The following is a 24,980-nucleotide window of genomic DNA, read 5'->3' as shown; positions in this document are numbered from 1 at the left end:
GAATCAGAATGATAACTAAAAGCATTCCAGAGTTATTAATGTTTAAAGTGAGAGTGGTCAGATGTTCAAAAAATGGCCGGGTCCTAAGGTGTAAAATGGCTGGGTCCTTAAGGGGTTAATACATTTTATAACCTTTTGAAATACATTGTTTCCAATTATTGTTGTGCACCATCTTGTATGATGAGATCCTTGAGGTGTGGTTAATATATTACTATAGTTTCTCTTTATTTCGGGTCAGTGTGGATCAATCTTTTAACCACGTATACCTCGGATTCTGGGTTGCGAGCAGCACACATACTTTTCTAGATTTGTAAATTACTTCTATATAAACATCTTAAGCCTTCCAGTACTTATCAGCTGCTGTATGCTCCATAGAAAGTTGTATTTTTTTTTGGAGTTCTTTTCAGTCTGACCACAGTGCTCTCTGCTGACACCTCTGTCCATATCAGGAATTGTCCAAAGCAGGAGAGGTTTGCTATGGGGATTTGCTTGTTCTCTGGACAGTTCCTGACGTGTACAGAGGTGTCAGCAGAGAGCACTGTGGCCAGATCGAAAATAATTCTAGAAAGAAATACAACTTCCTGTGGAGTATACAGCAGCTGATAAGTACTGGAAGGATTAAACATTTTAAATAGAAGTAATTTAGAAATCTGTTTAACTTTCTGGCACCAGTTGATTTAAAAAAAAAAAAAATTCCACCAGAGGGTACTTTAAAAATACTGGAGAACATATAGTTTGAAGAGTTAAAGGGGTTGTTTAGCAACATGTGTTGTGCTGTTGCACAAGTGTATATTAGTAAAATGTATGTATAAGAGACTTCCATTTTGAATCCTGCAACTGTCAGGATCCGGGTACTGTAAGGATACTGGAGGTGGATCCTCTGTGTCAGTGGGGTGATGACGTGGGCCGTACCAGGGGAACGGAGTCTAAGGGGTTACTGGTTTTCACCAGAGCCCGCCGCAAAGCGGGATGGACTTGCTGCGGCAGGTAACCCCCAGGTCGTTCCACCCGATAGCGACTCAACCCCAACTGACTATTGAGATAGGCGCGGTACAAGGGATTAGGCGAGAGCAAGGTCGGACGTAGCAGAAGGTCAAGGCAGGCAGCAAGGATCGTAGTCAGGGGCAACAGCAGAAGGTCTGGAACACTGGCTTGTGACATACAAGGAAACACTTTCACTGGCACAAGGGCAACAAGATCCGGCGATGCTGGGAAGGGGAAGTGAGGTAATATAGGCTAGGGTACAGTTGAATGCACTAATTGGGCCAGGCGCCAATCAGCAGCGCACTGGCCCTTTAAATTGCAGAGAGACGGCGCGCGCCCTAGGGAGCGGGGCCGCGCACCGGGACTGAACAGATGGAGGACAGGTCGGGTAAGAAGACTGGGAGGCGAACCGCGAGCGAGAAACTAACGCAGCGCTCCCGGTCAGCGGGTCTGACCGGGGCGCTGCGACAAGGTGAACGCTGCGAGCGCTCCTGGGAGGAGCGGGTACCCGGAGCGCTTGGCGTAACAGTACCCCCCCCCCCCCCCCTTGGGTCTCCCCCTCTTTTTGGAACCTGAGAACTTGTGAATGAGCTCCTTGTCGAGGATGTTATCCTCGGGTTCCCAAGACCTCTCCTCAGGTTCATAATTTTCCCAATCTACGAGAATTTTTTTTTTACCTCTGACTGTCTTAGATGCGAGAATCTCTTTAACAGTGAAGACATCGGAGGAGCCAGAGACAGGAGCTGGAGCGACAACCTTGGGAGAGAAGCGGTTAAGGACAAGAGGTTTAAGAAGAGAAACATGAAAAGCGTTAGAAATACGGAGAGAAGGGGGAAGAAGAAGTTTGTAGGAGACAGGATTGATTTGACTCTTGATTTTAAAGGGTCCAAGAAAACGTGGTCCCAGCTTATAACTGGGGACGCGGATATACTTGGCAGAGAGCCACACTTTGTCTCCAGGAGCAAAGACAGGAGGAATTCTTCTCTTTTTGTCGGCATGCTTCTTCATACGGGATGAGGCCAGTAGGAGGGACTTTTGAGTTTCCTTCCAGATGATGGAGAAGTCCCGGGTAACTTCATCAACAGCAGGCAATCCAGAAGAAGTGGGAGTGGGGAGGGGGGGGCAGAGGGTGACGGCCGTACACCACAAAGAACGGGGATTTGGCGGAGGATTCAGAGTCCTTGAAATTGTACGAGAATTCAGCCCAGGGTAGAAGATCGACCCAATCGTCCTGGCGGGAGGAAACAAAATGTCGCAAATAGTCACCAAGGATCTGGTTAACTCTCTTTACTTGTCCATTGGATTGGGGATGATAGGAGGACGAGAAATTAAATTTGATTTTTAATTGATTACAGAGAGCTCTGCAAAATTTTGATACAAATTGAACGCCTCTATCCGAGACGATATGCGTGGGAAGCCTGTGAAGGCGAAAAATGTGCACAAAAAATTACTTCGCCAACTGTGGCGCTGAAGGAAGACCTGGAAGTGGAATAAAGTGTGCCATCTTGGAGAAACGATCAACGACCACCCTGATGACTGTGTTACCATGGGATAAAGGCAGATCCGTAATAAAATCCATTGCAATTTGAGACCATGGCAGCCCAGGAACAGGCAAAGGATGAAGGAGTCCAGCAGGCTTCAGGCGAGGAGTCTTGTCCCGGGCACAAACTGTACAGGCCCGGACGAAATCAGCGACATCTGCCTCCAGAGTAGGCCACCAATATAAACGAGAAATGAGTTGGATGGACTTTGTTACGCCGAGCGCTCCGGGTCCCTGCTCCTCCCCGGAGCGCTCACGGCGTGTCTCTCCCTGCAGCGCCCCGGTCAGACCCGCTGACCGGGAGCGATGCACTGACATTGCCGGCGGGGATGCGATTCGCATAGCGGGACGCGCCCGCTCGCGAATCGCATCCCAAGTCACTTACCGGTCCCGGTCCCCGGCTGTCATGTGCTGGCACGCGCGGCTCCGCTCTCTAGGGCGCGAGCGCGCCAGCTCTCTAAGATTTAAATGGCCAGTGCCCCAATGATTGGTGCCTGGCCCAATCAGACTAATTAGCTTCCACCTGCTCCCTGGCTATAATACCTCACTTCCCCTGCACTCCCTGGCCGGATCTTGTTGCCTTGTGCCAGTGAAAGCGTTTAGTGTTGTCCCAAGCTTGTGTTTCCAGATCTTCTGCTATCCACATTGACTACGAACCTTGCCGCCTGCCCCGACCTTCTGCTACGTCTGACCTTGCCTCTGCCTAGTCCTTCTGTCCCACGCCTTCTCAGCAGTCAGCGAGGTTGAGCCGTTGCCGGTGGATACGACCTGGTTGCTACCGCCGCAGCAAGACCATCCCGCTTTGCGGCGGGCTCTGGTGAATACCAGTAGCATATTAGAACTGGTCCACCGACACGGTCCATGCCAATCCCTCGCTGACACAGAGGATCCACATCCAGCTAGCCGAATCGTGACAGGCGAGGTGCGAGGAGTGTCGCCACTTGAGGATCTTGAGGCGATTGAATGCCTCATCCGCTTGGGGAGGCCAGGACTTAGGGTTGGCATTCTTCCTGGTTAGAGCCACAATCACAATGGTGGAAAAATGCGGAATAAACTGTCGGTAGTAATTGGCAAATCCCAAGAAGCGTTGGATAGCTCGGAGTCCAGAGGGGCGGGGCCAATCTAAAACAGCTGACAGTTTGTCTGGGTCCATTTGAAGTCCCTGGCCAGAGACTAGATAACCTAGGAAGGGAAGAGATTGGCATTCAAAGAGACATTTCTCCATCTTGGCAAATAATTGATTTTCACAGAGTCTCTGGAGCACTAGGCGGACATGACGGCGGTGTTCTTCGAGACTAGAGGAAAAAATCAAAATGTCGTCCAGGTAAACCACAACACAGGCATATAACAAATCCCGAAATATTTCATTCACGAAGTCCTGGAAGACAGCAGGGGCGTTGCAGAGCCCAAAGGGCATAACCAGATATTCAAAATGTCCGTCTCTGGTATTAAATGCGGTTTTCCACTCATCCCCTTTTCAGATGCGAATGAGATTATATGCGCCTCTTAAGTCCAATTTGGTGAAGATGTTAGCGCCACGAAGGCGGTCAAAGAGTTCTGAGATAAGAGGCAGGGGATAGCGGTTTTTGATAGTGATTTTATTTAAACCGCGGTAATCAATGCACGGCCGTAAGGAACCGTCTTTTTTTGAGACAAAGAAGAACCCCGCTCCGGCAGGGGATGAGGAATTGCGGATGAATCCCCTCTTTAAATTTTCTTGGATGTAGTCCGACATGGCTTGAGTCTCAGGAGCGGACAGAGGATAGATCCTGCCCCGGGGTGGAGTAGTACGTGGAAGGAGGTCAATAGGGCAATCATAAGGCCTGTGAGGTGGCAAAGTCTCTGCTTTTTTTTTGCAAAAAACATCGGCATAGTCCTGATAGGTCTTGGGAAGACCTGGTATAGGAGGAGCCACCGGGGTTTGACTGACGGAGCCGGGAGCAGACGTGAGGCATTTTTTGAGGCAAGGAGAACCCCAGCTCTTGATCTCCCCGGTGGTCCAGTCAAGGGTAGGAGAATGACGTTGGAGCCAAGGCAAGCCGAGGAGAATTTCAGAAGTGCAGTTGGGTAGGACCAGAAATTCAATTTTTTCGTGATGTAGTCCAATGCACATTAACAGGGGTTCTGTGCGGTAACGCACAGTACAGTCCAATTTTTTTCCATTAACTGAAGCGATGTAGAGTGGTCTGACGAGACTGGTCACTGGGATGTTGAACCTATTAACGAAAGAGGCCAAAATAAAATTTCCTGCAGAGCCTGAATCCAAGAAGGCCACAGCTGAGAAGGAGGAGTTAGCAGAAGAAGAAATCCGCACAGGCACAGTAAGACGTGGAGAACCAGAGTTCACACCTAGAGCTGTCTCACCTTTGTGCGGAATCGGAGTGCGTCTTTCCTGACGCGGAGGACGGATAGGACAATCCTTCAGGAAGTGTTCGGTACTAGCACAGTACAGGCATAGATTCTCATTGCGGCGGCGAGTCCTCTCTTGTAGGGTCAGGCGAGACCGGTCTACTTGCATAGCCACCACGGCAGAAGGCACAGGAACAGGTTGCAGTGGACTTGAGAAGAGAGGAGCCGGGGAGAGAAATCGCCTGGTGCGAACAAAGTCCATATCCTGACGGAGCTCCTGGCGTCTTTCGGAAAAAACGCATGTCAATGCGGGTGGCCAAATGGATAAGTTCATGCAGGTTGGCAGGAATTTCTTGTGCGGCCAGCACATCCTTGATGTTGCTGGATAGGCCTTTTTTGAAGGTCGCGCCGAGGGCCTCATTGTTCCAAGATAATTCAGAGGCAAGGGTATGAAATTGTATTCGCCCACAGAAGAATTTCCTTGGACAAGGTTCAACAAGGCAGTCTCGGCAGAAGAGGCTCGGGCTGGTTCCTTGAAGACACTACGAACCTCAGCGAAGAAGGACTGGACAGTGGCAGTGACAGGATCATTGCGGTCCCAGAGCGGTGTGGCCCATGACAAGGCCTTCCCAGACAGGAGACTAACCACGAAAGCCACCTTTGACCGTTCTGTGGGAAATTGGTCCGACATCATCTCCAAGTGCAGGGAACATTGCCAGAGAAAACCACGGCATTGTTTAGAGTCCCCATCAAATTTGTCCGGCAGAGACAAGCGGAGGCTGAAAGCGGCCACTCGCTGCGGAGGAGGTGCAGGAGCTGGCGGAGGAGATGGTTGCTGAAGCTGGGGCAAAAGTTGTTGCAGCATAACTGTCAGTTGGGACAGCTGATGTCCTTGTTGCGCTATCTGTTGAGACTGCTGGGCGACCACCATGGTAAGGTCAGCGACAACTGGCAGTGGGACCTCAGCGGGATCCACGGACGGATCTACTGTCAGGATTCGGGTACTGTAAGGATACTGGAGGTGGATCCTCTGTGTCAGTGGGGTGATGAGGTGGGCCGTACCAGGGGAACGGAGTCTAAGGGGTTACTGGTTTTCACCAGAGCCCGTCACAAAGCGGGATGGACTTGCTGCGGCAGGTAACCCCCAGGTCGTTCCACCCGATAGCGACTCAACTCCAACTGACGGCTGAGATAGGCGCGGTACAAGGGATTAGACAAGAGCAAGGTCGGACGTAGCAGAAGGTCAGGGCAGGCAGCAAGGATCGTAGTCAGGGGCAACGGCAGAAGGTCTGGAACACTGGCTTGGGACATACAAGGAAACGCTTTCACTGGCACAAGGGCAACAAGATCCGGCGATGCTGGGAAGGGGAAGTGAGGTAATATAGGCTAGGGCACAGGTGAATGCACTAATTGGGCCAGGCGCCAATCAGCGGCGCACTGGCCCTTTAAATCGCAGAGAGACGGCGCGCGTGCCGTAGGGAGCGGGGCCGCGCGCCGGGACTGAACAAACGGAGGACAGGTCGGGTAAGAAGACTGGGATGCGAACCGGTCTGGCCTGAGTAGGCTTGTAAAGCCACACTGCACTTTGTGAGCAGCTTCACAAGTCTATTTTATGTGACTGATACGCATTAATCCTATAGTTTCATAACCTTACCCCTGTGAAGTAGTACACATGGGAAGTTACTCCTATAATGATGTAGGCGTGCCTGTTTTATAGCCCAAATATGCCCTTGGAGTTAGCTATGTAAAATCATCTAGTAAGGCTAGGTTCACATGTAGTATTTTGGTCCATGTTCTCATTTTAGGTCTCAGTTTTTGCCCAAACCAGGAGTGGGTCCAAAACACAGAAAATGTGCAAATCTTTCTATTATAGTTTCCTCTGTATTGGTTCCACTACTAGTTTGACAAAAAATTTGCTTCAAAATGAGGATTAAAATACAGACCAAACGTGACCAAAATACTACGTGTGAACTTCATTTGGTTTAGTGGAAGTCACAGCCTAAATTGAAATTTTGAATTTGTTGTGTATGTTTATATAAACAACTGACGTAACTGAGAACACATTTTGTAACTTTGTAACATAGTTGGGGACACAATTTAAAGTGTCCCTGTCATTTAGAGATGCTGTTGACATGCCTCAGAGACATGTACATTTTTTTGATTCATTGCGGCCTTAATGCTGAAACCCCCAACGATTAGTAGAAAAAAAAAAAGTAAAAAAACAAAACACACTAGCAGTAGCAGGCTGTCTGGTGAAGTTGGAAGAAGATCGCCGTGAGCCAGGGTGTAGAGCATGCTACAACATGCTTCTCCCTATTATTTTTAATGATCATGGGGGTCTTAGCACTAAGCCTCCGACCGATCAGAACTTTTGAAATGCAAAAGTTTTTCCAAATGAAAGGTACAATTTAAAACTTGTGAAGTGATCTTAGGAAACCAGGACACAACTGTGAGAAGCAAGCAGGAGTTTGGGTTTACTTACAAACTGCTATATAAATATGATATGTGAACAGATATCAATATCACACAAACTGTATAATATAATTTTTGGTCCTATGCCTTTTATGTTAATAAGTAACCCTAGTGATACACATGACTACCTCTTAGTATGTAGTCATAGATTAAACAGAATATTAGTCTAAATTTCACATAGGACATTTAGAGATTATGTAAGTTTTAGAATTATTGCTGATAGATCCAGTATTTTCATGAAGTTGTCTTATTACACCAATTATACTCTAATTACATTATGCTGTTATTTTCCATCTGCTCTAACACGAGGAGCTGTAGAGGACCATGAAATCTATAGCAGTACCATTATATTCTACAATTATAATGAGGGAGCACGTATGTTTGACATCTTATTTTTTTTATTTGTTGTAATAAATGCTTGATGTGTAAGTAGATTAGAAAACTAGTGATCCAAACATTTAGATCAAGTTATGGGTCCTCTATAGACAGAGATTAAAGCTGACTTTTACAGTTTAGTAGAAAAGGTCTGTATTTCTGAAAAAAATTCAGTTCCTTCACATTTGTTTTTCCTCAAATTGACTCTTTTAATATGATATTCTCCTTTATGTTAATTCAGCACTCCGCAGATGACGACTGCTTCCATTAAAGAAGACACAAATGATAATATCACCATATTTACTCGAATACTTGATGGTTTACTGGATGGTTATGACAACAGACTACGGCCTGGACTTGGAGGTAAAGATTTGCTATGCATGGTATATTTACAGTATGAGGTACTTAAACATAACTAAAAAATGTATAAATACCAATCACTTTCTAGACAGTTGTGTACATGGGATGTGGTGCAGCAACGTTAAAATATTTCAAGGTATATCTGTCATTACTTTAAAACTATTTCCCTGTAGCAAAAAATCTAATGTGTATGTTTGGCAGTAAAAAGGGGTCAGAGGGGCCACTTTTTTTTGTTTTGTTTCTTTTCTTTAAAATGGCAATGTTTAGAAACAAACTGTGTAGGATTATGTGATCCTGTTTAAAAAAATAGATTTAATTTTTATTAAAACTTAACAAGTTTGTAGTCATCATATGGTCAATGTCATATACTTTGTAGTCATTATATGGTCAATGTCATCTACAGTGGGGCAAAAAATTATTTAGTCAGCCACCAATTGTGCAAGTTGTATTTTATTCCAATGAGCCTTAAAACAAATGTGTTTTGGGTCTATGACCCTTTCTCAATGTACAGGAGGCTTTATAAAACAATGTGGCACAAAGCATATCTCATATAGCACCGGGGCGCAGTGGTTGGTGCCGACCGGCGCTCAGGGGTGACATCATCTGATTACACAGTAAAACATACAGTTGACAGTGAATGACATAAAACCGAATAAAAGTTTAAAATAAACAATCATAGATGGAGGACCTGTGTATATTATATTTTAAAACAATAGGTGAAGCGAAAGTTTAACTCTGCAGCGGATCCTGCTTGCCAGCGGTGATACCTCCGTAGCAGAACCAGTTGTGCAGTAACATCATCTGAGGCATATATTATGCCTATTGATGCCATACTCCGTGTCTGTGCACTAATAACGGTCTAAAACGAAGGTTGTAATGACTTGTTATAAAAGGACATGAGTCCTGTATGGAAGGGACTCCCATACTGATACTTAGTTATTTGGGGGGATGTGATCCTCGCACAGCGCTGTAGGTGCTCATTTATGCGCGTCCTCATAAGAAAAGATTTTCCTTTCCTTGTTTGCGATGTGTAGGAACATCGGCCGTAGAGTAGATCCATTAAGTTTAATTTATCTGAGAGGTGGTAGGTGGATTGTGCATCCAAATGATCTATATCTTATAATGTAGGTGTAATGTACCGATAGTTCAGATTCAGTGTACAATACTTGCAGAAAAGTGAAGAGCATTTACCGTATTTTTCGCCACATAAGACACTCCGGCATGTAAGACGCACCCAATTTTAAAGGGTGAAAATCTAGAAAAAATTGATTCTGAACCTTCAACCTGCGGACCTCCAGATGTTGCAAAACTACAACTCCCAGCAAGCCCGGACAGCCGTTGGCTCCAACATCTGGAGGTCCGCAGTGCTGGGATCCCGGCATTGAGGAGACACCGAGGAGGCAGGTAAGGTCCCTCCCGGTGTCCTGTAAGCTGTTCGGGATGCCGCAATTTCACCGCGGCGGTCCTGAACAGCCCACCTGAGCAGCCGGGTTAGTGTCACTTTCGCTTTGATCGCCGCGTCTGAAGGGTTAATACAGGGCATCACCGTGATCGGTGATGTGCTGTATTAGCCGCTGGTCCCGGCTGTTGATGGCCGCAGGGACCGCCGTGATAGGAAACGTTTTAATCTGTATTTGCCGTATAAGACGCACCAACTTTCCCCCCCCAGTTTTGGAGAAGAAAAAGTGCGTCTTATACAGCGGAAAATACGGTAAGTACTTGGCAATCTATTTTAGTGAGTGACCAGATTATCACTCCTCTGAAATAGATAGTCGAAGAGGGGGGGGGAGGGGGGGGGAGGGTGCGAAACAGAGAGGGAGGAAATGGTGTATATGAGCATTATAAACCAAACTATATCTGCAAACAAAGTATTGGTACATTTTATTACAGGACCCAGTACTCACGAGGATTTTACCAAACAATCCGAGCTTTACTTATAGGAGAGCGAGAACCCTTAAGACTTTTGTAGCTCCTACCTGCTTGAAAAGAATCAAACTAGATTCAGGGAGCCAGAAGAACTCCCAGAAAATGACATCAGGTTGCTATAAATGCAATTTGAAGGACTGCGAAATATGCAAAAATATCAAAAATGGCAACACATCTTTTCAAAGTAATCTGACACAGGAGATTTTTAAGATAAGAGATCACATTGACTGCAGCTCCACTCACATTATATATCTCATTGAGTGTGGCTGCAAATGACAATATATTGGGAGAACAACACGATCTCAGCCAAACAGAATTAATGGTCATAGATACAATGGTACACACAATTTTGAGAAACACAGCGTGTCTAGACATGCCAGAATCTATCACAATAACCAATTTGCAGATTTTCAGATCACAGGCATTGAACAAATCTCCAGTGAGGATGGAGACCGGTTTGAAAAGTTTAAGCGTAGAGAGTCCTATTGGATTTTGAAAATGAACAGTGTGGTGCCTCATGGCCTCAATGAAAGACTTGAAAATATTTATTAAAATCTGTTGCCAATTTTCCTCTTCTTTTGTGTCCTGTTTCCTCAATTATATTGCCCCCTTCCCCACCCCCCCCACCCCTTATCAACTCCCACCCCTTCCCCCTATTTTAATAATACAATATAGGCATATTCCTCATATATACAGTGCCTATTCATCTGATCATTCTAAATTGATTAGGTCCATCTAGTACTATGTTTTATATATTCATATGCCACAATTTTTTCATATTATGTTTGCAGTTCTAGTTTGGTTTATAATGTTGATATACTCCATTTTCCTCCCTCTCTCTCCTGAAACGCATTTGTTTTAAGGCTCATTGGAATAAAATACATTACTTATACCTACGCTGTACTTCCATCCCTCTAAGCGGTTTTGCACCGAATTACACCAGTGATTTTTTTGTCCCACGGACGTGGAACATCTTTCTGGATACTGTACCCCTCGGCCAGGAGGCACCTGGCCATATACACAACTTCAAAAGGTGAGCGCTATTCCACTCACCATTTTTTTACATGCATGTTTATCCATCCCTGCAAAAACGTACTGCCCTATGAGAAGCTCTGCTGTTTTTGTTTTTGTCTATAGTACCACTTAACCCCTTAAGGACCAAGTCCATTATGACCTTAAGGACCAGAGCATTTTTTGCACATCTAACCACTGTCATTAATAACTCTGGGATGCTTTTACTTATGAATTTAATTCCTAGATTGTTTTTACGTGACATATTCTACTTTAACAAGTAGTTTGGTAAGTTTTCGTTGATACTTGCTTAATTTCTTGGTGAAAAATTGCAAAATTTCATAATTTTTTTTTTCTAATTCTGAAGCTCTCTGCTTGTAAGGAAAATAGACATACCAAATAAATTACATATTGATTCACATATACAATATGTCTACTTTATGTTTGCATCACAAAGGTGACATGTTTTTACTTTTAGAGAGAGGGAGGAAGGCGCCTCATGTGCAGGATCAGTAGATCTTGTAGGTGGGGGTAGGGGACGGTAATTCCCAAGCCGCTTACCAAAGTTGGTTGTGCGCCCACACACAACAAGGTAAAGAGCAGAAGAGATGTAGAAGAAGGTCCACTGCAGCCCTCCTGGGTAAGAGTAAAATCAAAACCGAATGACCAGGGAGTCAGGAGTTTGTCTGGCGCAGAGAGGAACCATCAGGCAGCCAAGTAAAATCAATGGATTTATTAGATGCAACGTGTTTCGCTGCGCATGCGCAGCGAAACGCGTTGCATCCAATAAATCCATTGATTTTACTTGGCTGCCTGATGGTTCCTCTCTGCGCCAGACAAACTCCTGACTCCCTGGTCATTCGGTTTTGATGTTTTTACTTTTGGAAGACTTCAGAGGGCTTCAAAGTTCAGCAGCAATTTTCTATTTTTTCACAAAAGTTTAAAAATCAAAATTTTTCAGGGACCAGTTCAATTTTGAAGTGAATTTGAGGGACCTTCATATTAGAACTACCCCATAAGTTACTCCATTATAAAAACTGCACCCCTCAAAGTATACAAAATGACATTCAGAAAGTTTGTTAACCCTTTAGCTGTAGGAATAGCAGCAAAGTGGAGGAGAATGTCAGAACCTATAGAGTTAAAAAGTTCTGACAGCTTCTTTGTTGTTTTTTGTTACTGGGTTACGCCTGGCTGTCTGACTGGTCAGCTGACCTTGATTGCAGCACCTGTTTGGGCTCCATGTAAGCTGGCAGTATACTCCCAGTCAATGCTTGCTATAGAGCTCAGTTTGTACTCTAGCTAGCTGTCTTGTGAATTTGTTATATCTGGCTTTCTGAACCTTTGGCTCCTCTCTCTGACCATTCTCTCTAGTATTAGCGACTTTGTACTGTGACATCTCCTGGCTTTAGATGCGGATATTTGACATTGGACTTATTGTGTGAGTGTTTAGTCTTCCTTTGTTAGTTTTTCTGTTCCTACTGTCCCGGGCCTAGTCTGTGTCATTGTAGTTTATAATTTTGACAATTATGCCCCTCACGCATATAGAAAGGGACTGCCTTTGTGGTTACGGATCTTTTGTTTAGGGCAGGTACGTAAGTAGTCAGGGACAGGGAAGCTGGCGAGAATAGAGTGCACTCCTTCCCTGCCCATTCCTGACAGAGAAAATTCAAAATCTTCATTTTTTACACTTGTATGTTCTTGTAGACCCAGTTTTTGAATTTTTACAAGGGGTAAAAGGAGAAAAAGCCCCCCAAAACGTGTAACCCAATTTATCTCGAGTAAGGAAATACCTCATATGTAAACGTTAAATGTTCTGCGGGGGTAGAGGGCTCAGAAGGGAAGGAGCTACAATGGGATTTTGCAGAGTCAATTTTGCTGAAATTGTTTTTGGGGGGCATGTCACATTTAGGAAGCTCTATGGTGCCATAACAGCAATAAAAATGACATACTATTTTGGAAACTACACCCCTCAAGGAACATAACAAGGGGTACAGTGTGCCTTAACACCCCACAGGTGTTTGACAACTTTTTGGTAAAGTAAAGTAAATTATTTTTTTCCCACATTTTAAATTTTTTTCAAGAGGAAATAGGAGAAAATGCCGCCCCCCCAAAAAAATGTGTAACCTAATTTCTTCTGAATATGGAAATATCCCATGTGTGGATGTAAAGTGCTCTGTGGGGGAACTACAATGCTCAGAAGAGAAGGAGCACCATTGGGCTTTTGGAGAGAGAATTTATTTGGAATGGAAGTCGGGGGCCATGTGTGTTTACAAAGCCCCCATAGTGCCAGAACAGTGGACCCCCCCCCACATGTGACCCCATTTTGGAAACATGGAATGTAATAAGGGGTGCAGTGAGCATTTACACCCCACTGGTGTTTGACAGTCTTTTGGAACAGTGGGCTGTGAAAATGAAAAATAAAATTGAAAATTTCATGGACCACTGTTCAAAAAATCTGTCAGACACATGTGGGGTGTAAATGCTCACTGCACCCCTTATTACATTCCATGAGGGGTGTAGTTTCCAAAATGGGGTCACATGTGTGGGGGTTCACTGTTATGGCACCATGGGGGCTTTGTAAATGCACATGGCCTTCAATTCCAGCCAAATTCTCTCTATAAAATCCCAATGGCGCTCCTTCTCTTCTGAGCATTGTAGTGCACCCGCAAAGTACTTTACAACCACATATAGGGTATTTATATACTCAGAAGAAAATTATGGGGTGCTTTCTTCCTATTACTCCTTGTGAAAATGAAAAATGTTAAGGCTCACTATACCCCTTGTTACGTTCCGTAAGGGGTGTAGTTTCCAAAATATTGAGGTTTTTTTTCCGTTTATCTCAGAACCGCTGTAAAGATCAGCTACCCCGCAAATCACCTCAAATTTACATGGCGCTCTCACTCCTAAACCTTGTTGTGAGCCAACAGAGCATTTTACATCCACATATGGAATATTGCGTTAGAAATTATGGAGGTCTTTTTCTCCTTTTACCTCTTGTGAAAATGAAAAGTATGGTGCAACACCAGCATTTTAGTGTAAAAAAAAATATTTTTTTACACTAGCATGCTGAAGTAGACCCCAACTTTACCTTTTCATAATGGGTAAAAGGAGAAAAAAAAAATTGTTAGGCAATTTCTCCCGAGTACAGAAATGCCCCATATGTGGCCCTAAACTGTTGCCTTGAAATACGACAGGTCTCCGAAGTGAGATTGTCAAGCGCATGTTGAGGCCTAAATTAGGGATTTGTATAGGGACAGACCCAGATGCAAGAATTACACTTGCCTCCAATACCAAAATTACCCTACGGCAGTGTTACCCAAACAGGGTGTCTCCAGCTGTTGAAAAACTCATAGCATGCCTGGACAGTTAATGGCTGACCAGCAATACTGGGAGCTGTTATTTTGCAACAGCTGGAGGCTCCATTTTGGATACCGTGCCGTGCCAGATGTTTTTTTATTGGGGGCGGGGTAACTGTGTAGGGGTATATGTGGTGTTTTACCCTTTATTTTGTGTAGAGTAGTGTTTTTAGGGTACATTCATACAGGCGGGGGTTTAAAGTGGGGGAGGGGGCAAACCTCCAGCTGTTGCAAAACTAAAACTCCCAGCATGCCCTTTGGCTGTCCATGCATGCTGGAGGTTGTAGTTATGCAACAGCTGGAGGCACACTGGTTGCAAAACACTGAGAGTTTGTTACCTAACTCAGTGTTTCACAACCAGTGTGCTCCAGCTGTTGCTCAATCTACAACTCCCAGCATGTACGGTCTACGGAGTTCTAATTTGCAACAGCTGGCGGCACACTGGTTGTGAAACACTGAGTTAGGTAATAAACTAAGTGTTTTGCAACCAGCGTGCCTTCAGCTGTTGCTAAACTTACAACTCTCAGCATGCAGTGACAGCCTAAGGGCATGCTGGGACTTGTAGTTATACAACAGCTGGAGGCATACTACTAAAACTCCCAGCATGCCCTTTGGCTGCCCATGCATGCCGTGGGTTGTAGTTATGCAACCGCTGGAGACACACTGGTTGCAAAACACTGGGAGTTTGTTACTTAATTAAGTTTTACGCAACTAGTGTGCCTTTAGCTGCCACAAAACTACAACTCTCAGCATGCACTTACAGCCAAAGGCCATGCTGGGACTTGTAGTTATGCAAAAGCTGGAGGTACACAACTGCAACTCCCAGCATGCTCTTTGGTAGTTTGCACATGCTGGGGGTTGTAGTTATGCAACTGCTGGAGGTACACTTTTTAATAGAAAAATTGTGCCCCCAGCAGTTGTATAACTACAACCCCCAGCATGCACTAACTATCAAAAGGCATGCTGGGAGTTGTAGTTGTGCCTTCTGCTGTTGCATAACAACAACTCCAAGCATGCCCTTTTGTGCATGCTGGAAGTTGTTGCTAAGCAACAGCAGGAGGCCAACCTTATCTCCTGCTACTGCGCACGCCGGATCCTCCAGCCGCCGCTGCTGGCTCCGCTCCTGGTGCCCACATCTCACCACCCATGCTGGGGATTGGGGGCCCCAGCCTCAGGTAACGGCTCCCTGTTCCGGAGGGTGAGAGTGAGTGCCGTTAGGGACACCCCCACAGCAGGAGTCCTGATTTGTCGGCCGGTAACGGACGACTAATCAGAATGATCGTGAGGTGGCACCTCGGATGGCACCTATCACCATTTTTTCTTGGTCACCGGGGACCCTATTGACACGGAGTTTCTGCAAATCACCGTTCTGGTCTCAGGTCCCCCCCCCAGGGGTTTGCACAGGGTGCCTGCTGAATGATTTCAGCAGGCATCCCGGTCCCCGACGCTCGCTGATATGCCCTGTGTCCTTCAGTAAAAGGACGTCAGAGCGTGTCCTTAAGGGGTTAAAAAAGATGAGAGGCCTGTAATTTTCGTCACAGATATACCTCAACTATGAGAGACATAATGAGGAAAAAAAATCCATAAAATCACATTGTCTTATTTTTAAAGAATTTATTTCAAAATTATGGTGGAAAACAAGTATTTGGTGAATAACAAAAGTTCATCTCAATACTTTGTCATATACTCTTTGTTGGAAATAACAGAGGTCAAATGTTTTCTGTAAGTCTTCACAAGGTTTTCCCACACTGTTGCTGGTATTTTAGCCCATTCCTACATGCAGATCTCCTCTACAGCAGTGATGTTTTCGGCAACACAGACTTTAAACTCCCTCCAAAGGTTTTCTAGGGGGATCATTGTCATGCTGAAAGATGCAGCCATGTTTCATCTTCAATGCCTTTGCTGATGACACATCTCATGACACATGGCCCCATTCATTCTTTCCTTTAAATGGATCAGTCGTCCTGGTCCTTTAGCAGAAAAACAGCCCCAAAGCATGTTTTCTACCCCCACGCTTCACAGTAGGTATGGTGTTCTTTGGATGCAACTCAGCATTCTCTCTCCTCCAAACATGACTAGTTGAGTTTTTACCAAAAAGTTGTACTTTGCTTTCATCTGACCATATGACATTCTCCCAATACTCTTCTAGATCATCCAAATGCTCTCTAGCAAACTTCAGATGGGCCCGGACATGTACTGGTTTAAGCACGGTACATGTCTGACACTGCATGATTTGAGTCCCTGGCAGCGTAGTGTGTTACAGATGGTAGCTTTTGTTACTTTGGTCTCAGCTCTTTGCCCCCCGTGTGGTCCTGGGATTTTTGCTCATCGTTCTTGTGATCATTTTGACACCACAGGGTGAGATCTTACGTGGAGCCCCAGATTGAGGGAAATTATCAGTGGTCTTGTATGTCTTCCGTTTTCTAATAATTGCTCCCACAGTTGATTTCTTCACACCAAGCTGCTTGCCTATTGCTGATTCAGTCTTCCCAGCCTGGTGCAGGTCTAAAATTTTGTTTATGGTGTCCTTCGACAGCTCCTTGGTCTTGGCCATAGTGGAGTTTGGATTGTGATTGTTTGAGGTTGTGGACAGGTGTCTTTATACTGATAAGTTCAAACAGGTGCCATTAATACATGGAGAACAGAGGAGACTCTTAAAGAAGAAGTTACAGGTCTGTGAGAGCCAGAAATCTTGCTTGTTTGTAGGTGACCAAATACTTATTTTCCACCATAATTTCCAAATAAATTCACATAAGACAATGTGATTTTATGGATTTTTTTTCTCTCCTTATGTCTCTCACAGTGTAGGTATACCTATGATGAAAATTACAGTCCTCTCTCATCTTTTTAAGCCATAACTTGCACAATTGGTGGCTGATTAAATACTTTTTTTTTACCAAACTTTTTAATTATTATCATAATACCTACAATAATTTTAAAGGGTAGCTCCAACCATCCTATATTTTTTTCCTGTCCCTGTACATCTAGCCCTAACCCCCTCCCTGCCTTTAATTTTTTTTTAACTATGTTAAAAATATCTTTTTGTCTGCCTGGTAGTGTGCTCACTACCAGGCAGGCTTCCCCAGCTAGCACCACGTCACTGATGCCTGCTGGGGCCAACTTCCGCCCTTAGTTCATCTACACAGGGTGCCTCCAGCTGTTTAACCACTACAACTCCCAGCTTGCCCTGACGTCTATTGGCTGTCAGGGCATGCTGGGAGTTGTAGTAGCGAAACAGCTGGAGGCACCCTATGTAGATGAACTATAAGTTATTTCCAAATAAATTCACATAAGACAATGTGATTGTATGGATTGTTTTCTCTCTCATTATGTCTCTCCAGTGTAGGTATACCTATGATGAAAATTACAGGCCTCTCATCTTTTTAAGTGATAACTTGCACAATTGGTGGCTGACTAAATACTTTTTTACCCCACTATTTATAATTATTATCATAATACCTGCAATAATTTTAAAGGGTAGCTCCCACCATCTTATATATTTTTTTCTGTTCCTGTACATCTATCCATAACCCCCTCCCTGCCTTAAAATTTTTTTTAACTATATTAAAAATATCTTTGTCTGTCTGGTAGTGTGCTCACTACCAGGCAGACTTCCCCAGCTGGCACCACATCACTGATGCCTGCTGGGGCCAACTTCCGCCCTTAGTTCATCTACACAGGGTGCCTCCAGCTGTTTAACCACTACATCTCCCATCTTACCCTGACGTCTATTGGCTGTCAGGGCATGCTGGGAGTAGTAGTGAAACAGTTGGAGGCACCCTGTGTAGATGAATTATAAGTTAGTGCCATGTGGCACTACCCCGTTCCCTACCCCGCCCCCTCCCCTCCCCCCGGGAATCACCCTGATAAAGAAAATATAAATAATGAAAATATATTACAGATATGTTGATGTACATAAGTACTACATATCAAAAAATAAAGTTGGTGACAGTGCCCATTTTAGCATGAGTAATTCATGTAAAAATCACAGTTGGTGTGGACAGTTTTAAACCTTTACTTTAAAACATACATAAAAAAATATATCCCACAACATATAACAGTCCACCCGGACCAAACGAAAATCATAAGTATGTAGCTCACTGTTGGAAACGACAAGCAAGTAAGTAGTCTACCAAAGAGACAGCAACCAAACAATTCACACAATATAGTGCCATTAAAATGTACATAATATGAGGAGAAGTGGTATTAGGATATTATCAGATATTCTGTAGGTCAGTATTGATGAGTCACCATAAATCAAAGCAGTGTGTAAGGTAAAAGCAATCCAGTTGGTTATATTGAAATACCATCCCTATAATTCTCTATCAGCAAATAAATATCAACAGTACCCCTGTTTTCACATGGACCATCAGGGTACTCGCTCTAAAAAGGGCAACCCCTACTCCAATCTACCAGTTTATGCAGTCCTTGAAACACCACACTGTATTGTCCCAACATGTTTCATCTGTGTTAACAGAATATTCAGGGGAGATAGTGTGGGGAGTAAACTGAATAGAAAAAGTAATAATTATAAATAGTAATTAGAAAAAATACATTGTAGATCAATAAATGTGGTAATGAGAGCACAGTGGTGTTGTGTATACTGTAAGTCTTATGCAGTGATATGAGGGCTACAAAGTAAGCATATTAAAACTGTACAGCATGCCAAATACATGTATGCACAATGTCATTAATAGAAAAGAAAAGAGAACACAAAAGTATATTTTGATTATTATTTGTCAAGTGCATCAGTCCTTAGCACTTCAGTCATTTAGTTGCTGTGGTTACACATAGGCTACATGAGGTTAATGTTAATGAAGCTGTAAAGGCGACTTTTCTAAACAAGTGTAAAAGATTTGCAGTACAGTCAATGTGACAAAAAGATTGATGCTGAACTGATTCTACTATCTGGACATTGAAAAAGCAACTACTATAAATAAGACTGTCAGATGTAATAAGATGTTTAATACATGCAATCAGAAATCCTAGGGTAATAATTATGAGGGCAGGAAATACAGAAGAGCTTGTTCAGGGGCCCTTATTTCTAGGACCTACTATACTGGAGTGTTGTGGACAGCTGGGACAGTACATCATTCATGCGTCTCTTCTTGTTTGAAAAACTCATGTATAATAAATAAATCTGATGAAAGACGTGTGTATGGGAAATATAGAGCAAATAAAAAATACCTGTCATTTTTTGAAATTATATATTATCCAGGATACCTCTGCTACCCATCCAGATACAACTATACCAGCACATTTTAAAAGAATGCATCATTTTGATTGTGTAACAAATGAAATTGACAGACTTGCACATGATACCCTGTATTGTATAAGAAACATTTGTTTAAAGTATAAAACTGAAATAGAATTGTGGTTGCCATGAACAAATTACATAGTGATCTGGGTTCCTATAGTCTTTTTGTGAACTCTGCCATTTAAGTCTACTTGAACTATGAAAAGGTTACTCACGTAACCTGCTGCCATGTCTCGACAAGCGGTCTCAACCTTTGCCTTCATCTTCTGCAGAGTTCCAAAGCCTCCTACTCTAGATATACAGAATAACAGGTGGCAAAGTCAAGCAGTGATTCAAGATAACCAGGCCAGGAAGGATATTTTAAAAGAAATCATCCTTCCATGCTTTGCCTTGTGTTGGAGATACAATCCTTTTCTGGCTCCTGTTCCCTTGTATTTGCTATTGTCCACTGTGTTTGACATCTTTACCTCAGTTTTGAATGTAACCTCACTTCTGGGATAATTTTATATATGCACCACATATAACTCCAACTCCAAACTAATTTGGGCATTCCAGCTTGTGGATGTTTGTAAAATCACTGAACCAGTGGCCAAGCAAGGATCCATCCAGCAAGAGATTTTAAGGCTCTCGATGGAATTATTATGCATGCTACTGGCCCTATAGCTACCTGTTTGACTACCTTCAGCTTCTTTGATGATCACTCAGGATATTATTTCTACATTGGTTCCTACGCTTTATCTTCTTGCAAAATCACTGCATTATGGTGATCAATATTCCTAACTAGGGTTTAGTAGCTTGTACAGCATTCACTTTACAGGTATTTTCTCATCTGCCTTTTTCAACTCAGAGCAGAGTCGAGCCTCCTCTGTATTCCTGCTTTCAGCAGAGAAGGTTCTTGCTCTGTGATTGACTCTTTGAACACACTGGATGCGTGCAAGCTACTAGCACATTGCATCACTCAATGACACAATACACCTTGCACACAAGCAGCAAAGCGGGTTTGTCTGAAGTCTCAGTGATTATGTTTACAAAAAGATAAGGTTCTTGGCAGAAAACATACATTTCTCCTTGCCCTGTGCAGAAAGAAAATGTGACTTCAGCAGTAGCCTTTCCACTGCTTTAGAGTAAAAAGAGGTAGCCTAGACAATCAGTAGTAAACAAGAGGCAGAGAAAAGGCAGGTGTAAAATAAAAAGGAGGAATGGAGTTTGAAAAATATATTTATAAAAGTGTGCCCTACATAAAAAAAATTGATTATGGAGATAGGAATAAGCTCTAAACTATGCCCCAGTAATTTGCCCTAAGTAATCCCAGTTTTCCTTTGTACATTTCTTACTCTCTAGTAGAGTTCTGGCTTGAATATCACTCTTATGGGTGCAGAATTACCAATTAGTTTTTGGTATCTCTTGCTAGAAACCTTCAATAAACTAGGTGGTATCTCTTCTGCGGCCTCTGCATTAATGTGCCTGAAACGCCGGACTTCTACAGAATGCTACATAATGACATAAATTAGCACACCCACATTCAGAGTGGACATGAAGCAACAATGCATTATTTGTGGCTCTGTACAATGGACAGTCTGGCTGCATCAAGGACAAGCTAGTGGGAAGAGATGTTTTGTTACTTCTTGATTGCCTGTACTTCTTGACTTGAGTGGGACTCCACTTCTGGGAAAAGTCTTGAGAAAGATAATATGCTTATTAATATTCCAATTTGGCTCTGACCTTCAATTGTCCTCCCACAGCTGAACCTGCAGAGCCCTTGCAGTTGGGTGGTATAGCACTGTGCCAAAAAGAAAAGGTTGTTGTTTGGCCTAGGGGCTAAAATAACCTTAAGGTGACAGTATGAAGATCACCTTAGGTCTAATGCTTCAATTACCTAAAGACAATCAGTAAGTTCCTGTTACTCTAGCCTTCACATTTCGGTTTTCTTGCATATTAGAATTCATGAGCTATCACTAAGAGCATTATTGAAAACGTCCTCAAAGCTCTGAGGTCTCTGCTGCTGCTTCCAAAACCACTGCTTCCAAAGTCTCACCTTCATTCATGGATCATCAATTTCTAAGGGTCATGTTAGATACTATCCCAGCCCAGATCCGCATGGGAGTTCGTCACACTAAAGAGATTTCTTTCTTGGTCATACAGTCTTCCATTCTCTTGAGATTGACCTGTCTTAGACAACATCCCTTTCTGTTGATATGTTGTCTGGTCAGATCAGTTGACTACTTCCTCTTGCCAGCATTGCCTCCCTGACCTGATCAATTCCCATCTCATCCCAATCAGGTGTGTTTCTCCTCTGGATGGACTACTTTTTCAATGCCATGTTTTCCAAGAAAAAAAGTGGCGCTCTGTCTGAGCTTTGTTCTTAGAATGGTGACATTCCAATCCTACCAAGGTCTATTCATTTTCCATGATTGAGACTGAGGTAATGTCAATATATACTAAGGAGAATTTTATGACATGGTTTATCTAATAATCTTCCTCTCCTCCTGGAAAAGGACAGATCAATAAAGGGGTTATCCTGGATTAGAAAAAATATAGCTACTTTCTTCTGAAAACAGAACTACACCTGTACCCAGGTTACAAGTGGTATTATAGTTTGACTCCATTTACTTCAATAGAATACAAAAAAATAAAATAAGAGCAAGAGCGGTACTGTTTTTGGAAGAAAGCTGCTATGTTTAATTCTTATCCAGGATTACCCCTTTAAGACCTTGTAATGATAGATATAAAAAACTGCTACCATTTTTCTCTGTGTTATTAGATTTTATCAAGGGATATTGTCATTTCTCCTAGATAAAGCCTAGTTTTACATGGATTAAGGAGGGAGATGAGTGGAGCCAGATAAGATCTATAAAGACCTACTGATGACTTTAGGTTTGCCAAGGGCCCAGTGTTCTTGCTTCAGATTGTTAAAATATCTTCAGTGATGTATTTTCTCAGTACATCTTGATTTATTTTACAATATCCTAATGTATTCCAGGGATCTGAAAACCTATTGACTGGATGTTTATGTGTTACTTCGCCTTCATAAGAACTCCTTGTATGACAAGCCAAAGAAGTACTTTTTAAATAGAAAGATGTTCCCTTTCTTGGTTACCTTGTTTCTTCCAGGAGTCTTTGCATTGATCCCGGCAATGCAAAGTGGTATCATTGATTTTCTTGTCTTATTATATTTTATCTCTTTTTTAATATTATGGGGTGAATTCCCAGAGGTATAATTCAATACGATTTGCTAGTTGTCTTATGTAAATAAAGGGGGTTCCCTGATGATTTTAGTATGGGATGGTATACTGGTTGCTTTTATTATGCGGTCTGGCAATGTATTCTTAATCTGATACGTGGACTTGTTTTTGTTTCTGGACTAATATTCTTATGGTCCCTGTTGTAACAGATGACTGTTCTTAATTTTTTCCTTCTGTGTGGTTACTTGTTCTTGTCTAAGCACAGGCTTTTGATCATCTGTATCATCATGTACCATTGATATTATGTTTACAAATATCAAACAACATAAGACAGTATAAGAAATAGAAAAACAGATATATCTTCAATGTAGATACCAATGGAACAAGTAAGTTTGCATGGTCATATTAGCATCTCCTAGACGTTGTATTAGAATCCACTTGTTATATAGGGAGGTAGATAGATGTCATCAGGGAGAATTACATCTTAAAGAGTTCAGCAGAAGTACTAAAATACATTTCTTTTTATATAAACATAAATAAGCTGATTTTGCTGTAGATCATGTCCTGGAAATACAGTTTCATCAAGGTATATCAATTAGGAAAGAGATTGAGTGATCGAAATCCACATGAAAGGCATGAGAGAAAATTATTGTGTAAGACATATACTAACAGAAAGATTTAGTAGGTTAAGAAAGAAAGAGAGATAGAGACAGAAAGGCAAAGGGCATAGGCCCACATGCCTTTACCCTTAAAGTGGGACTACTGTAGGGGTTGATTAATAGATATTACAATTTCCATTGCACTTGTTCATTATATGTAATTTGTTTCAATAAAAAAAACTAACAAAAAAATTGAGTTTTCCCCAAACTTTATATACAGTGGTGCCTCAACATATGATATTAATTGGTTCCAGGAGAACCATCATATGTTTAAACCATCATATGTCGAGTACATATGTCTATGTAAAAATAGTAATTGGTTCTGGGGCCTCGGAACCATTGTATGTTGAATACATATCTCTATGGGAAACTGACAATTGGTTCTGGGATGACCATTGTATGGGGAGTGTTTAACAAACCAGGGTGCCTCCAGCTGTTGCACAACTACAACTCCCAGCATGCATGTACAGCCATTGACTGTCTGGGCATGCTGGGAGTTATAGTTTTGCAACAGCTGGAGGCACACTGATAGGGAAACATTGATGTATGGGGTGTATAGTGTGTATATGTATTGTATGTGATGTGTGACATCGCATACAGTACTGTACAGTTCTTTAAATACCTTCAGGGGGGACAGAATGTCCTCCATTACGATCCTGCCGACTACAGCTCTATAGGAAAGGAAGGGGAGGTCAGCCAGCAGCTCATTGGATGCCTGCAGCATGACGCTGCAGGCTATTGGCTATGGCTGCACTGGGGGGGGCGGGGCTTACACAGAGCTCACAGTGGAAGCCTGTGTGAGTTAGCAGGACAGCATGTGAGTAACAGGAGGCAGAACGGGGCACAAGGGGCACATTATACAACTATCTGTCATCTGCTGAAGTTGTCAGCGCTGTCAGATAGCTGTTTGTATGATGGACCCGACACACAGCAGCATCATATGTCGAGGCTGCCTTCAACATACGATGGGCTCTGAGAGGCCATCATATGTTGAAATGATCATATGTCGAGGCCATCATAAGTCGGGGGATCACTGTACTGTATTTCTTGAAGACAATGGACAGCAGACTACCTGAATATTACAGTTATCCTGACAGTCTGGTAAAAGCCATACCCATCTTATGTGACAAACAGGAACTATTCTAAAAAATACATTAACACAAATAATTGCACATGAAACTCTCACACAAGCAGAGATCTATACATACTGTAAATAATCTATCTACACTAATAGTTTATGGTGTGTAAAGCTAATTTAGACTATAATCTCCTACTTTAACAAGAACTGAGGCTGTAAAAACAATGAAACAAAGGCAATGCAATGTATGCCTGTGATCCGCAATTGAGGTAAAAATATATATTGCACGCCACAAGCAGCCATTATGTTACCAAAATCTACATTTTTTTAGTGTGTAAAGTGTGCCTTGTATACAAATTCACATTTTGGACTAAACATTCTTACTGAAACAAATCTCTTATGCAAACAAAATGTGCTGTGCAAAATAATAA

General features: G+C 42.9%; 1 protein-coding gene across 3 annotated transcripts in view; it reads left to right on the top strand.

Annotated features, from left to right (window-relative positions):
- GABRA5 (gamma-aminobutyric acid type A receptor subunit alpha5) overlaps positions 1-24,980 on the top strand; it is a 252,490-nt gene that overhangs the window by 39,990 nt on the left and 187,520 nt on the right. For all 3 annotated transcript variants that reach the window (XM_056555897.1, XM_056555899.1, XM_056555896.1), the window contains one exon: positions 7,962-8,083. In XM_056555897.1, coding sequence (XP_056411872.1) covers positions 7,962-8,083 — 122 coding nt within the window. The remainder of the gene's footprint in view (positions 1-7,961; positions 8,084-24,980) is intronic.

Source organism: Hyla sarda, chromosome 2 (genome assembly GCF_029499605.1).
Source record: "Hyla sarda isolate aHylSar1 chromosome 2, aHylSar1.hap1, whole genome shotgun sequence".
Lineage (NCBI taxonomy): Eukaryota > Metazoa > Chordata > Amphibia > Anura > Hylidae > Hyla > Hyla sarda.
The sequence above is the reverse complement of the archived record's forward strand: the minus strand, read 5'-3'. Positions and strand labels throughout refer to the sequence as shown.